General features: G+C 43.9%; 2 protein-coding genes across 2 annotated transcripts; one reads left to right on the forward strand and one right to left on the reverse strand.

The window, feature by feature from the left end:
• Positions 1 to 7,248: 7,248 nt before the first annotated feature.
• Positions 7,249 to 7,698, forward strand: SERLADRAFT_397597 (uncharacterized protein; the record flags this gene model as incomplete). Its single annotated transcript, XM_007321697.1, has 2 exons — positions 7,249 to 7,355; positions 7,432 to 7,698. A coding segment is annotated over one exon (185 nt), but the record flags the coding sequence as incomplete, so codon positions are not given.
• A 7,891-nt stretch (positions 7,699 to 15,589) lies between these two features.
• On the reverse strand, positions 15,590 to 16,021 carry SERLADRAFT_441192 (uncharacterized protein; the record flags this gene model as incomplete). Its single annotated transcript, XM_007321698.1, has 1 exon — positions 15,590 to 16,021. The coding sequence occupies one exon, from the start codon at positions 16,019 to 16,021 to the stop codon at positions 15,590 to 15,592; it is 432 nt and encodes a 143-aa protein (XP_007321760.1).
• Between the last annotated feature and the right edge of the window lie 924 nt (positions 16,022 to 16,945).

The raw sequence follows: 16,945 nt of genomic DNA on the forward strand, positions 1-16,945 counted from the left end.
TTACCAATGGACTGGTTGTGTTGGACCACCTGGTCAAATGAGGGAGGGAGAGGAGTAGTCCCAATTTGGAAGAAGTGAGTCCCAGGCAGCATGTGGTAGATGTAGCTGTAGCAAAGACAATGGATGAAAGATAAGTGTACCCAAGTGAATGGGACAGCAATGAACATGGGCAACGCAAGGGGATAAACCTTCTCCAGCTCAAAAACTACCCACCCACGCTCCAACCAGGCAAGACGAGCGGCCAATGTTTTGATAGTATATGATGGCAGATTGACGTCATGAAGATGGACCTGTTGCCCTATTTGGACTGGCTGCCAGGGCTTTGCTGATATCAGCAGTGGCACGTGGTAGTTGACGGATTGGCAATGGAAGCGGATAGGAAGTGGTGACATCAGAAATGGTGGGGAAGCAAAGAAGATGAGGAGGAGGAGGAGGAGGGTGGAGGTGACAAGGAGGTGAACTAAAATAGGGATTCAGAAACAACCGTCAGGTGAGAATAAAAACGAGAGTAAGGGACCCATGGTGGGGCTAGGCAAAGGAAGGGAAGTGAAGGAAACGACAAAAGTGAGGGCGCAATGCAATGTGTAGCCAGTGGCGACACAAAAAATTTGCCAAAATGCCAAAGGCGAGTCTTTCTTGAACATTTGCTTTGTTTTTGACACCTGTCCATGCTAATGCTACCAATCAACTTTGGTGCATAACATTGGTCTTCATAGCGTATCCTGATATTGAGTCCGGCCAGTACTTTATCTTCCCATAGTTTCACCATTTGCTTTTCCATCGAACCAAACATCAACCTCAACTGATTGATGTGCACGTTGTCTCCCTTGTAAAGCATTTCTTGCCACCTTTTATTGTCTGTCCACCAAACACGTGGCAGACTCATTGTGGTAAATGCAATGGTAGATGCCTGGTGTTGGAGGGATTGTACTTGGCTGAAGGGTGAGTTGGTTTTCTCAGTAAACCAAGGCTGAAGCACATCACATGTAGCTTCATCATCGCCATCCAACTGAGAGGCACTGAGGGTCTTGATTTCCTTCAGACACATCAAGCGTATACAATACTCCAACTTGGCAAAGTGATTGGTGATGTGGATTGGCTCTTTGTGACCACCATTAGCCTCTAGATTGGTAAGAGCCATCATACGTTCTGTTGGACAAGAAAAGATTGTCCTCAGTCTTGACCCATTTTCTCATCCAAAGTCACATCAGGAAAAATGGGGGTAGCTATATAGAGCTCTATAGCACTATAAGTGCTCATAAAGCTGTTATAGCGGTTAAACCTGCTATAGAACCTCTGCCATCTATAGAGCCTCATATAGCTCTATAAATGCTCTTATAGATGTTGGAAATTGTTGTGTGGCTGATAGAAAAAATTAACTCAGGCAGGATTTGAACTCTCAACCTGCTAGTCAGCTTGTGGGTGACTAAGCAACTTAGAGCCACACATCACACATTTATCCACTACACCATGAGAGCTTTTAAAATATGTTATACAGGTGTCATACATTGACCTTTCATGGACTTAGGTTATTTTGTTACTCATTGTCACCACTTATATTTGGATAAATCATTATTCTCATTTTTATAAATATCAAAGATACAAACTACTATTTCACTAATACAGGCTACATAATTGATTAATACTGTATGATTTATTAGCCCTTTTAAGCAGCTTCAACTATATTATAACTATGACTTTTACAACTATAGGAGCTATGTAGGCTATAAGAGCACTTATAGTACCTTGCCTATAATAATATACTTGACTCCAAACACTTCTGGCCTCTTTCTATTATTGAACAAATTTATTTGATTAATCCAGAGTTTGAGGGAATTATAGACACTTCTCCCCTTGGTTAAAATTTTGCCTACTACTGTGCTATAAGAGCTATAAGAGCTATAATTGCACTAATAGTACTATAGTTTCTATGAGTGCATTTATATATATAAGTGGTGGCTATATAGCGCTATATAGCAAAAGGGTTTTTCCTGATGAACGCTCTTCAGAACAGAGTGAATCACATTGACAGTGTTTTCTTTGCTCTCCAAGGTATCCTGCAGTATCCCTATGCAGTCATCTACAGCCTCTGGCAATGGTAGCTGATAAGAGCCTTTGTTGTTTGCTTGTATAAGCAATGCTAGGAGTGCAACTATTGGCACAGTGTATTCTTTCAGTGTTGTGGTCAACTGATGTCTGTGTAATAGTGTGTTACTGATGCCACTGTAGGAGGGGTTGATTAGTGTTCTCAATCACTAGATGGTCTCACTTACTCTTTCAATGGGTCTGGTGAGTTGAGCCTTTGCAATACAAGCTCATCTGTTGCCTCTAGTAGTGTTGACGTGTGTTGAAAGTATTCCAACACAGCATCTCATAGTCCAGGGAGCTCTTCATTGCTTGCTTTGGGAATTGCTACAAGCTTTTGTAGATATGGCACTTCATGGCCAGAAATGTGTTCATGCCATTTAGTTGTCCTTAACCATGGGCTTATCATACGAGAATCTTGAGGGACTTGTTCCACTGTAGTCACCATAGCCATCTCTTCTTTCCAGCTTTGAATTGCACTTTCAATTGCAGGGAGTGCAGCATCAACAACATCAGCTACTGGCCAGTACTGTTTGTTTCTGCCAGTATTCAATCATTGCATTGTACAAAGATTCCAATGGCCAAGGTTGGTAACAGAGGAATGCTCTGTAGTGTGATGCAAACTCATATACTGTGTTGATCCACATGCAAAGGAACAAACATTACAAACAATGCCCTTGAAGGTTTTTAGGCCTTTGTATATAGGCTGGTTTAAACCTCTCTGTACAAGAGGTAGACTTGGAAGAATTTCTATGGAGTTGATGGCCTTGACAAATTGATTGTGGTCCAGTAAAACCCCTGGGTGCACAGAGGCCAAGTGAGTAGCAACAAAGTCTGGTGCATAAGCCTGTTTACATATTTGACAACATATGACTTTGAGTTCAGGATTGATCACCAGCATAACTGAAACCAAATAGTCGCTGTGAAGTAAACCATTGATCTGGGACATATTAGTACCTTTGATATTTTATTATTTCGATGTTGAAATTTACTTCTTTGAAAGTAAACTCTTCTTCATTTACAACTTGGATAGGATTCTCATGGTTTGATCCTTCTTTGGTAACCTATTTTTTTTCTTTATAGTAAGTCATCTGGTGTATAGATATTGCTAATTACGTATATACACTATCAAGCATATTAGTATTTCCATTCAATATTTTATCAACATGATTAAGCATCACCAGTACATTGCTTATAATGTGTGATGTAGTCTGATTTGTTGTCAAAGACAGCTTGACAGATTTGGCAGTTGAACATCTTGTATGACGTGAGAGTTGGTGTTGATAGTGGTAAGAGGAAGAGAAGCGTGTGAATGGTACCTTGATATTCAGTATCTTAATTGAGAAGTTGCCTATAAGCTGTGCATGCACAACCCCTGATTAGGAAGTTGTGCATGTGACTAAGCAGGTTGTGCATAGGGCTGTGCATGCGCAACCCCCAGAAAGGAAGTTGTGCATGTGACTAAGCAGTTTGCAAATTAAACATTTTATTCACAAGTCTTTTTCTAATAATATATGTCTGCAACCTTACACTCAGAGATATCACATATTATACATGTCACTTCTCATTTATAATCTCAGTACTCTATAACATCAAACTTGGACTGAGAAATATTTTCCACTAACTTCTCAGTTGTATTTGTAGTAATCTTAGACTGAGAAATGATTAGTGATCAAGATCACTATCAGACTTTTTATATATTACAAGTCTTTTTCTCAGTCATATATGACTGTAATCTTGGACTGAGAGATATTTTCCACTAATTTCTCAGTTTTAATTGTAGTATCCTTGTACTAAGAGATGATTAATGATCAAGATCACTATCAGACTTTTTCAATATGTTACAAGTCTTTGTTCTCAGTTGTGTATTACTTCAACCTTGGACTGACATATATTTTCAACCATTGACATCAACAAATGTGAGTGATACTTCTACTGGAATAGCTTCAGTGATTTGCTGTCCAGAAAAGTCCCCCAGTCTAGTCCAATATAACGCTGATTTGGTGGGTGCCCTCGTTCAGTGGTTTTAAGTAGAGGAAAACTGCACGGCACACATCAGCTTAACGGCCTATTTGGCATTGCGTAGATGGAGCAAGGACTTAGTGAAATCAGACAAAAATATATATACTGGTGATACATTGATACATGTATTCTAATGCTGGCATAGCAGCTATACAACCTGAACAAGGCCAATGGTGTTACAATAACACAATTTTTGGACCTTTCCTTTCTTTTCATTCTCCGCTTTAACCTTGTACTTTAGCTTTCACACATGGTGCCACGCGGCACTTCCCCTTTTGTTCAAACTCCTCTTTCTCGCACCGCGTTGCCTTCTTCTTATTTTAGATACAACTCTCTCACACAGTGGAGCTGGTCATGCGGGCTAGGCCCCATGACATCATCAGCCACTGTCTCTATCAACTGTATAGTACACATGTACAAACAACCCTGTAGTAGTATATATACCCCAATAGATCCAGGAGACTCCTCAGCGAGTCCTCCTGTTGTATACCAACTAACTCTCTGCAGCCCAAGGGGTAACCACTCCCTCTTCATTATCTTTATAGTGTGTTCTTGTGTGCGCCAGAGTAACTAACTCTTGGTTGTTACAAATGGCTTTCACAAGAACGACAAGCTCTTGTCCGAGGGATTATTGAAGGCCATCCTAATCTCCAGCATTGGTCAACAGGGCCCCGAGAATACCAAGTTGACAGCTGGATACACTCACTAGCAGGTGTGTCCCAGCTACAGGTTGTTCTTGCAGGAGTCTGAGACATGTTTTGGAGGTGGAAGTATATTATGATTATATTGATAATATATCTACAGTACAGTCTCGCTCTGATGGATTTGGACTAATAAGAAACTACAAAGACTCTGTTAGTTTTGGTGATTCTGCACCTTTGTGCTACCTATATATTTTCATTCCTTTCTCTGTCTATTCTTCTATCATTCACTATTGATTGTGTTCTCTATTATTTCGCCTTTGTGGCTGCTTTGTTTACCTTTGTTTACAAAACTTCGGACAGTACTGCAGAGTCCAATGCTTCCTATTCTCTAGTTACTCACATTGGACTCTAGGTACTGTATACCTGTCATACTCTCTAATAAGTTAGTTACTCACATTGGACTCTAGTTCCAGTCCCTGATTGCTCTCAGCAAGTGGCTAGACACTTCCTTCAAGCTTTGTTCTTAATAGGTTATGAGCCCTGTGCTCTAGCCATCTTCCTGACCTCATATCTCACCATCCAAGCGTCCTACTGCTTATCCATCGTAACCATCGTCTTCTGGGACTCTTATTATCTCATCCATCACCTCAGATTACTCTGATCTCATCTTGATCTCCAACAACAACTCCTTGTTGCAAGTTACCCCCATTTCGGACGCTTTTTTGGTCTTATCTGCACCATATCTCACCCAATCCTTATCTGATCGTCCTGTAACTTCTACCATCGTCTTCTACGGCCTAAATAACCCTAGGAGACCTGTCAGAGCGGTTGGATTTGAGCTGGATCTTTCTGTGAGCCTTCATCATCATTTGATCACCTTTTGGCCCCCTATTCCATATCTCCACATCCTGTGCTCGGATCTTGGCCCTATTTGAGCCATCTACTACCCTATACTATTGCACTTTACACCCTCAATTTGGGGGCAATCCATCCACTCCATCGTCCTCTGTGAAGTTCGCATTTTTGGCACTTTCACCCTTATTGGACCCCTATTGCATATCTCCACATCCTGTGCTTCACTTCTTGTGATATTTGGGCCATCTATTACTCTATAAAAATGTTCCCTATACCTCTGATTTGGTGGCAATCCATCCATCTTATCTGTCTCTGCATCAATTTCGACTTTTTGCCCTATTTTTTGCTTTTTGGCATATCTGGTGTGTGCATAAAGCTCCAATCTTCTCTACTCTGTCCATTATCGGATAGAACAAGCCTATAGACTGTGAAGCTCGCCTGCATTGCCTCAGTTTGCTGTTGCCTAGAGCCTCTCTCAGTCTGCGGTGTTTGGGGAGCTTAAGTCACTTTGTTGACTCATATACAAGCCCTATTAACCAACACTGTCTCGAGGCAATTTCTCTGTTAATATCAGTGTGGAATTGATGGGGGAACACAGGCGTAACCCTGTAGCAGCACTAGGAAGCCTTAGCACCCTCCTGGATCGCTTTTGGACACTTTTTAGACCCTATTTGGACCTATCCTTGCGCTTTCTGACCCTCTCCATATCCTCTCTCTACCGCCTCACCATCTTATCTGCTCGCCTCCTACTGTTGCCCATTGTCTTTGCCACTATTCCATCGCCTATAGCCGTCTCCTACATCATTTATCATTGCTCTATTGTCTTATACAACACCCATCATGTCTGACTCTGATCCCAAGTTCCATCCCTTGTCTGGCATTAACTACCCCCAGTGGAGTGGTGAAATGCAAGCTTGGTTGATGACCAAGGGACTGTGGAGGCTCGTCTCTGGCGCTGAAAAGTGTCCTGGGACTGACGCTGAAGCAATAGAGAAATGGGAGTTGAGAGCTGAAAAGGCTGCTGGTGCATTATACCTCAATGTCACCAAAGAGCAGCGCATTCATCTTGATGGCATCATTGATGATCCTGTCAAGATCTGGGAGAAACTGGCAATTGTGCACGTCTCTAAGAAGCCTGGGACGAGATTTAATGCCTATGACGACTTCTTCTCTATCAGAAAGAAAGAGGACGAGTCCCTGCAGTCTCTCATGACCAGAATTGACGAAGGCATGCATCAGATTCAAAATTTTCGTCCTACTGGCTTCTCATTGTCTGAATTGGACAATGAATTGACATGCATGGCCATGATTAGGGCGCTTCCTGATCAATATTCCCACTTCACTTTATCTCTACTACTTCTGGGCACCTTGGACAAGACCCAGCTCAGGGATGCTTTCCTTGCTGAAGAGGTCAATCACTGTCGTCGTGCTGAAGTCAATTCTGCCTTGCATTCTTCGTCTACCACTGCCAATAGCACCTGCACCCATCCTAACTGCCATCATTGCAACCAATCCACCACCTCTACTCGCGTTCAGTGTGATTTCTGTGGTTTACTTGGTCATACCCAAGACAAATGCCACAGATACATTGCTAGTCACCAACAGGCAGTGGAGGGTGCTAAGAATCGCTACAAGCGTGGCAATAAGGCTCAGGCAGGCTCCAGCAACTCTCAGAATACCTTTCAGCAGCCCAAATCTTCGCCCAACAATGCCAATTCATCTACTGTGGTCACTGAATCAGCTGGAAATGCAAGTCTTTGTTCCATTCATCCCTCTGATCCTCATTGCCCTCTCTAACTTGATGCTGATATTGATTGGAATGCAGACACAGGCGCCACTTCTCATATGACACCTCATCGTCATTGGGTGCACCACTATACCCCATATCGTGTGCCAATCAAGCTGGCTGATCACACTGTTGTCTATTCAGCTGGTGTTGGTACTGTGGTGTTTAATCCTGTGATGAATGGCAAAGTGGCTAGGGCTGTGGAATTCTCTAGAGTGCTCCATGTACCAGATCTTCGAAATAATCTCCTCTCAGTCTTGTATTTAACTCGTCAAAGTGGTTTCAATGTCACTATTTCGTCTCATTCCATGTCCTTTATGCGTGACAACACTCTCTTGTTCACTGCAACTATCAATGACAACAATGCAGCATTCCTTGATGGATCTACTGCTGCTTGTGTTGAATTGGGACATTTTACTGTGACTATACCACTTGATTTGATGCTCTGGCATCGCAGATTGGCTCACCACCATCATGCTGATGTCAAGAGACTGATACAGAGAGATCTGGTCACTGGGCTTACACTGGAATCCAAGGCTGCTCCTGATCCTGTCTGTGAACCGTGCTTGTCTGGCAAGATGCATGCCAATCCATTCCCCTCATCTGATACTCGCTCTGCTCATCCTTTGGACCTCATCCATTCTGATGTACACCAAGTCTCTTCCCCCACATTCTCTGGTTATCGCTACTGGGTCACCTTCATTGACGATCACAGTCGATTCCGTGTTGTTGTGCCTCTCAAGGCCAAGTAAGATGTCTTTGATGCTTTCAAGAGATTCAAGGCTTATGCTGAGACTCAATTGGAGCGTAAAATCAAGGCTCTGCGCGATGACAAAGGGGGAGAGTACATGTCCAAGGAATTTGAGCAATTTACAGATGACCATGGGATTGTCAGACAGCATACCACCAGAAATCGTCCTCAGCAGAATGGTGTGGCAGAGCGAGCAAACAGACTTCTGACTGAGCGTATCACTGCCATGTTATCAGAGTCTGCATTGCCTAACAGCTTCTGGGGTGAATGTCTGTCCGCTTTGGTGCATGTCTGGAACAGGTGTCCCACTGATGCAGTGGCCCATGCCACTCCATTTGAGTTGTGGTATGGACGCAAGCCTGACATGTCTCACCTTCGCGTTTGGGGCTGCACTGCCTATGTGCATGTGCAAAAGGACAAAAGAGGCGTCTTTGGCTCTCATATGGAGAAATGCTTGTTTATTGGTTACCCTGAGGGGTACAAGGGATGGAAATTCTACAATCCTACCACCAAGCGCACTGTTATCTCTGAGAGAGCTGATTTTGATGAGCGCTACTTCCCTGGCTTGAAGAGGTCTTCTGACAATGTCCCGCCTCCACCTCCCACTCCACCTTCGCTATCCATGCCATTGGGCCTGATTGAGGATGTCCCTGCACCAGGTCCAGGGGGAGATATGGGCCCACCAGCTGCGCTTCAGCAGCCTCAGCCATTGCCTGACAATGGGCCTCATTTGGACCTTGATGCAAAACCACCTGTGAATCAACCTCCTGAGCTTCCAAATCACCCTCCTCATCGCTCACCTTCTCCTGACTTGCCTATTGCACCGAGACGCCCTGTAAGGGCTAGGAGACCACCTAGACCATGGTGGCTTCAACACAGACAACCTACTCCTGCCATTGAGAGTGATGACAGTGATTCTGAGGCAGTTGATGATGAAGTGGCACACTTTGGAGACTCTGCTGAGCCTAGGTCATTTGCAGATGCAATGAAGCGTCCTGATGCAGATAAATGGAGAGAGGCAGCCATGGAAGAGCTTCAAGCTCATGAGCGCAATGGTACTTGGTCACTAGTGGAACTACCTCCTGGAGTCAAGGCTATTGGTGGCAAGTGGGTCTTCAAGATCAAGCGCAACTCAGATGGCACTGTTGAGCGCTACAAGGCCAGATATGTGGCCAAAGGTTATAACCAGCGCCCTGGCTTTGATTTCCTCGAAATATTTGCACCTACTGTCCGCATATCATCCATCAGAGTTGTCCTTGCCATTGCAGCCATCCACAACCTCCATTTACGCTCCATTGACATTTCCCATGCATTTCTGAATGGAGTCATAGATGTCAAGGTCTACATGCATCAGCCAGAGGGATTCCATCAGGGTCCTCGCAATCTTGTTTGCCAGTTGGACAAGGCCATCTATGGGACAAAGCAGGGAGGCAGAATGTGGAACCAGAAGATGCACACTGTGCTTGAAAAACTCGGATTCAAGCGTACTTATTCAGACTCTGCCATCTATGTCTTTAACAGAGCTGATGTGCGTATTATCCTGCCTGTCTTTGTTGATGACATGACACTGGCATCCACTTCTACTTCTGCACTTGACCAAGCTGTCAAGGACCTCTCCCTGCACTTTAAGCTTCGTGATCTTGGCCCTACTTCTTACCTACTTGGCATTTCCATCACTAGAGACCTAAGTAATTGCACCATCTCCCTCTCCCAACATCAGTACACTCTGGACATTCTGGAGCGCTTTGGCATGAAGGATTGCAAGCCTGTGTCCACTCCCATGGATCCTGGTTTGCGCCTCACCAAGGACATGTCTCCCAAAACATCCAGTGATGCTGCTTTGATGAAGGACATTCCCTACCTTGCTGCTGTTGGTGCTCTGATGTATCTGGCCACTACCACTCGTCCTGACATTGCCTACACTGTTGGAGTCCTTGCCAGATATAACTCTAATCCTGGTCTTACTCACTGGAGCGCTGTCAAGCACTTGTTCCACTACTTGCAAGGCACCCTTGATCATTCCCTTGTCCTTGGTCCTGATCCCAATTCCACTGAACTCTTCACCACTTTCTCTGATGCTGATCATGGTGGTGACAAGGACTCTGGTCGTTCTACTGGTGCCTATATTGTCAAGATGGGATCTGGTGCTGTCTCCTGGAGCTCCAAGCTTCAGAACATTGTTGCTCTGTCCACCACTGAAGCAGAATACATTGCTGCTGTTGAGGCTGGCAAAGAGATTTGCTGGATGCGAAATTTGTTGAAGGAAATGGGATATCCTATCACCTCTCCTTCCACCCTTCATATTGACAACCAATCTGCCATCTCTGTATCCAAGAACCCTGAGCACCATGGTCGGATGAAACACCTTGATCTGCGATGGCATTGGTTGAGAGATGTTGTTGACTCTGGGCAGATTGCTCCTAACTTTGTTCCCACTGCTGAAATGCCTGCAGACTTGTTGACCAAGGCTCTTGCCAAGCCTAAAGTGGAAGTGTTCAGGAAGATGATGGGACTTATTAGATCAGGGGGGAGCTGATGCTTGGGAGGTGCAGCATCAGGGGGGAGTGTTAGTTTTGGTGATTCTGCACCTTTGTGCTACCTATATATTTTCATTCCTTTCTCTGTCTATTCTTCTATCATTCACTATTGATTGTGTTCTCTATTATTTCGCCTTTGTGGCTGCTTTGTTTACCTTTGTTTACAAAACTTCGGACAGTACTGCAGAGTCCAATGCTTCCTATTCTCTAGTTACTCACATTGGACTCTAGGTACTGTATACCTGTCATACTCTCTAATAAGTTAGTTACTCACATTGGACTCTAGTTCCAGTCCCTGATTGCTCTCAGCAAGTGGCTAGACACTTCCTTCAAGCTTTGTTCTTAATAGACTCATCTGACCCAACATGAGGCAGGCATAGTGATTAGTATAGAGTTTTTGCTGAGTGCTGAGCCCCAGTGAAAAGTTGTTCTATATAAATCTGTATAATTCGTGCAAATGACGCATCAATGCAAAAAACTAACAGGTTAGCTGACTTTGGAATCAAATATTGATGTATATATAATTGTATCAGCCTGTCATCAGGGCATTTAATTGACAGAACAGCCCCAGTAGCAAAATCAGAAGAGTTGGTTTCTAGCCAGAACTCTTTGTCTAATTCTGGAAATGCTAAAATGGGCGCTGTTGTAAACACCTGTTTAGGCTTATCAAAAGCTTCTTGTTCTTTGGCGCCCCAATGCCAAACAATGTTCTTTTTAGTGAGATCATTCAACGGTCTCGTTATCTTTGCAACATTTTTGACAAATCTTCGGTAAAAGTTGCCTAAGCCAAGGAAGGCCCTAACTCCTTTGACGCGAGTGGGTTCAGGCCAGTCCAAAATAGCTTGAACTTTCACTTTCTCAGGATCCATCCTGATTCTGTTCTGGCTTATTATCATATCGAGGAAGTCTACTTCCTTCACTTTAAAATTATATTTTTTGGGTTTGACAAATAGGTCCCGATCCTGTAAGCGTTGAAGGACTTCTTGCATGATCCTATCATGCTCAGCCTCATTGTCTAACTTTGTAAATATTAATAAATCGACAATGTAAATGACGACACAGTTCTCCATATCCACAAAGATCTCATTCATCATGTTCTGAAAGGTCGCCAGTGAATTGGTCAACCCAAAGAACATAATGAGGGGCTCAAAAGATCCTCGGTGGCACGTGAACGCAGCCTTCCAAGCATCTTCCTCTTTGATGCGTACATTATTGTATCCCCATCTGAGATCCATCTTTGTTAAGATCTTGGCACCAGCCAATTTGTCTACTAGCTGACTGATCAAAGGCAGCGGATACACATTTTTAACCGTGTGCTCATTCACGTAACAATAGTCCATAATCATTGGCTCCTTACCATCCTTTTTAGGAATGAAGAACACTGGGGACATCATAGGGCTTTTGGAAGGTCTGATGTAACCCTTCCTAAGCTGCTCATCTATGAAACTTGATACCTCATCTCTTTCTGGAGCAGGGAGTGGTATCATATGTCCTTTTCTCGGTTTGAAGGTGTCCTTCAAATCTATAGCATGGTCCCAAGGCTTAGCCTCTGGGAAGCGCTCTGATTTATGTTTTGAAAAGACTTTCCAGAAGTCATGGTACTCGGGAGGTACCAGCCTCTTAATCTCTTCTTCGGGTTTTACCTCATCATTGTCATCGTTGATCTTTTCTAAAGGTCTGAGCTCGTAAACGTGACTAGCGTTTAACTTTTCAAGACGCTTATTGTGATGGACGTGATTTGGTTTACCCAAGTTTACACATTCCTGAGGGCAACGTGACAATGTGACAACCCCTGTCTGCCAGTCACTCTCAGGATTGTGTTTAAATAGCCAGGTCCAGCCCAAGATTAAATTAATCTTCCCTAGTTGGGTAGCTTTGGCGGTGACTTGTTCTCTGTGTCCTTGGTACTAGACAACAAAAGAACATTTGTGTGTGATACAGCCGTCCACGTTAAGTGTACCGTTGTCGATGATAAGAACTGCTGTTAGAAAAACCACACACAAAAACAAACTAACACACAATCCTCCCAGATTCCACGGAACTTGTTTATGGGCTTTGCCTCCTAGAACAGTGGAGTGGTCTGGTTGTTTGTGGGGTGGTACGTATAACAATCCTTCAAAGTAAAACCCAGAGATGTATGGGTGTGGGTTTTGAGGAGGAGGGATAGTTGGAGTGTAGAAAGATAGGGGCTTTGTGGCTAGTATAAATGAGCACTAACTTGCTAATTGTAGCACAAGGTAGGTTTGAGAATGACAATGTGATGAGGTGACAAAGTTCCCAGTGATAGCAGGCTCCCGACGCACAGACTGTAGTGCTCAGAAAGATTCTAATCAAAAGGGATGATAATCACTTTCAAAAAAAAAGTGACAAGTGATGATGACAGCAGTTAACAGTGGTAGCAGTGGGAAGTATTGTGACCACACTGGATCACAAGTAGCAGAGTAGTGAACTTGAGATTTAGAGAAAAAGTCTGGATTTGAGTTCTTGTTTTTTTACAAGGTAAAATACAGGGGTTTATATAGTAAAAGAAAAGTAGGCTATGCACAGTATAGCTGTGCAAAAAGAATGAACAAGAACATGAAGGAAGGAATGTATGCTGATAAATCCTGTGTAGGTAGTACAGGATAAGATTGTCGAGAAAAGGAAAAGAAAGGGATAGAACAATGAATGCTGTGAGCCATGTCACAGGTTTGTACAGCCATAAAGTAAAGTCCAATAGCAAAAAGAGAGCAGGAAAATCATGATGTCATGGGAAGATGCAGTAAAAAAAGGGCAAGGCAAAACACTATCAGTATCAACACAGTTCCTTTATTGTCAGTCAGGCATTCTAAAAAAATATGTGTCCATAAAATGATTCAAAAATCAAAAATAATCGCACTGTAAATAAATGTTCTGCTGAAAAAAAAGAAACTGGAGCCACCGGTCCACCACCTAGTCCAAATCCGACAGTTCCATGGCCTTACCAATGGACTGGTTGTGTTGGACCACCTGGTCAAATGAGGGAGGGAGAGGAGTAGTCCCAATTTGGAAGAAGTGAGTCCCAGGCAGCATGTGGTAGATGTAGCTGTAGCAAAGACAATGGATGAAAGATAAGTGTACCCAAGTGAATGGGACAGCAATGAACATGGGCAACGCAAGGGGATAAACCTTCTCCAGCTCAAAAACTACCCACCCACGCTCCAACCAGGCAAGACGAGCGGCCAATGTTTTGATAGTATATGATGGCAGATTGACGTCATGAAGATGGACCTGTTGCCCTATTTGGACTGGCTGCCAGGGCTTTGCTGATATCAGCAGTGGCACGTGGTAGTTGACGGATTGGCAATGGAAGCGGATAGGAAGTGGTGACATCAGAAATGGTGGGGAAGCAAAGAAGATGAGGAGGAGGAGGAGGGTGGAGGTGACAAGGAGGTGAACTAAAATAGGGATTCAGAAACAACCGTCAGGTGAGAATAAAAACGAGAGTAAGGGACCCATGGTGGGGCTAGGCAAAGGAAGGGAAGTGAAGGAAACGACAAAAGTGAGGGCGCAATGCAATATGTAGCCAGTGGCGATACAAAAAATTTGCCGAAATGCCAAAACGCAGAAAGTACCAAATGGAAAAGCAAAGGTGAGTGTGACTGGATTGCCTAATAGAGGTGGTGCTGATCAGCCACAAGTTTGAAAAAGGCAATATTAATTACTATTCCACGTGGCACTGTGCCTGTGTGGCACAAAGGCGAGTCTTTTTGAATATTCGCTTCGTTATTGACACCTGTCCATGCTACCAATCAACTTTGGTGCATGACACTGTCTTTCTTCTCTTCCATTGTCTCGGCCTTCTTCTCCGAAGCACCCTCTCCTCGGTACCGACCATTGGGTCCCCGGTTTCCGGAACCGGAGCTGCCGCTGGCCATACCCTTCATCATCCGCTCATTTTCTGCTTGATCTCGCCATAATTGATCATTGGTGATGATCCTTGTTTTCCACTCAGTATATGTTTTCAGAATGTTTCCTGAGTAGATGATTTGTTTTATCAACAGGGCGTTGATATTGTTTCTGATTAACGTGTTCAGGAATTGTTCATTCCCTTTCATGTTGTATCCTGCGCGTCGTTGTAAGGACCACTTTATTATTTTCTTATCTTCGCTATGTCTTGGTTCTTGAACACTTTTCCAATTACACCTCTGGCTCTAGGGCTAGAGGTATCATTTGCCATTTTACTTCTCATAGCCCTCACAGGCTTTCTTAACCATCACTACCATTTTATATCACAGATCAGAGACTGGATATTGCTCCCAGCCAGCCAGCACACTGAGTAGGGACTGGTAGTAGGCATCTCGCCAACCAGCTCCAAGCCCCAGTAAAGCCTGGATATACTAATAAACACTTTGTTCAGGATTGTACCTCATCATGAGGATACGGTTCCTGAACACGCGTAACAAACCTCTATTATTAGTACAAATCTCTCACCGCTGATTAATCAAGATAAAAGTTGTACAATAGTTGTTCTCTCTTTTTCTTATTGGCCAATTGATTCCTCAGACCACTTTTCATATATTCTCCTTTCGGTCTGAGGAATGAACAGTTCACTATATAAAGCCTTACCTATTCATGTATGACTCCTTAGTTTTCTATTACTGAATTTACCCGCTTTACTCCTCAACAAAAACCTTTGAAGCTCACCTCTCAAAGTCCTCTACTGGCTATATTTACTAGCGTCTGTCAACCTCAAGCTCATTGAACCTGTTATTCCCTGCAAGTGCAGAAGGAGACAGGTTTTGTTTTTGTTATAGTTTATCGTTGCCTCACAGTCGTCTGGTTGCTTCAAATTTTACAAAGTACTCTTGCGCAGTGAGAGTACCTTGTTTCAAGTACATGATTTCGTACTTGCTTCTTTCTTCTTTGAACACATCTTGGAAATGGTCCTTTAGCATGGCTCAAAATGAGCCCAGCTCTCCAATTGCTCCATTTCTTCGATGTCTGTCCTTTCATCTGCCAGCATCTTTCTTTCCACCCATTCTGTTCTAAGTGCTGCCGCTGCTCCGCTTGTCATATAGGATAGAGTAAAATTAATCTTGTATACTTCTATCCGGAAGTATTCTGGGTTTGCTCCAAAACAAAGCTGTAGTGATTCAAAGAGGTTCCAGAACTCCTTCTTCATACTGTCATATGGTTCCGGCTTGGCTAATGCGGCTTTTCTGTAGCCAGCTTTGTGTCTGATAGGCCAGTCCATCTGTTGCTGCTGCTGCGGCGGCTGCATTGCAAGCCTTCTCTGCAAGCCTGCAACTTCTGTGTCTCTTTGCAGGAATTGCCTTTCCCACTCTGCATTGTTGTCCTGGATTGCGGTGTTCATGGCCATCCGGACCATCATCTCTAAATTCTGCATGCGCCTCGACTCTGGCGAAGGTGATTGTTGTCATGCACCAAAGTTGATTGGTAGCATGGACAGGTGTCAATAACGAAGCGAATATTCAAAAAGACTCGCCTTTGTGCCACACAGGCACAGTGCCACGTGGAATAGTAATTAATATTGCCTTTTTCAAACTTGTGGCTGATCAGCACCACCTCTATTAGGCAATCCAGTCACACTCACCTTTGCTTTTCCATTTGGTACTTTCTGCGTTTTGGCATTTCGGCAAATTTTTTGTATCGCCACTGGCTACATATTGCATTGCGCCCTCACTTTTGTCGTTTCCTTCACTTCCCTTCCTTTGCCTAGCCCCACCATGGGTCCCTTACTCTCGTTTTTATTCTCACCTGACGGTTGTTTCTGAATCCCTATTTTAGTTCACCTCCTTGTCACCTCCACCCTCCTCCTCCTCCTCATCTTCTTTGCTTCCCCACCATTTCTGATGTCACCACTTCCTATCCGCTTCCATTGCCAATCCGTCAACTACCACGTGCCACTGCTGATATCAGCAAAGCCCTGGCAGCCAGTCCAAATAGGGCAACAGGTCCATCTTCATGACGTCAATCTGCCATCATATACTATCAAAACATTGGCCGCTCGTCTTGCCTGGTTGGAGCGTGGGTGGGTAGTTTTTGAGCTGGAGAAGGTTTATCCCCTTGCGTTGCCCATGTTCATTGCTGTCCCATTCACTTGGGTACACTTATCTTTCATCCATTGTCTTTGCTACAGCTACATCTACCACATGCTGCCTGGGACTCACTTCTTCCAAATTGGGACTACTCCTCTCCCTCCCTCATTTGACCAGGTGGTCCAACACAACCAGTCCATTGGTAAGGCCATGGAACTGTCGGATTGGACTAGGTGGTGACCATC

This window comes from Serpula lacrymans (assembly GCF_000218685.1).
Source record: "Serpula lacrymans var. lacrymans S7.9 unplaced genomic scaffold SERLAscaffold_11, whole genome shotgun sequence".
Classification (NCBI taxonomy): Eukaryota; Fungi; Basidiomycota; class Agaricomycetes; order Boletales; family Serpulaceae; genus Serpula; species Serpula lacrymans.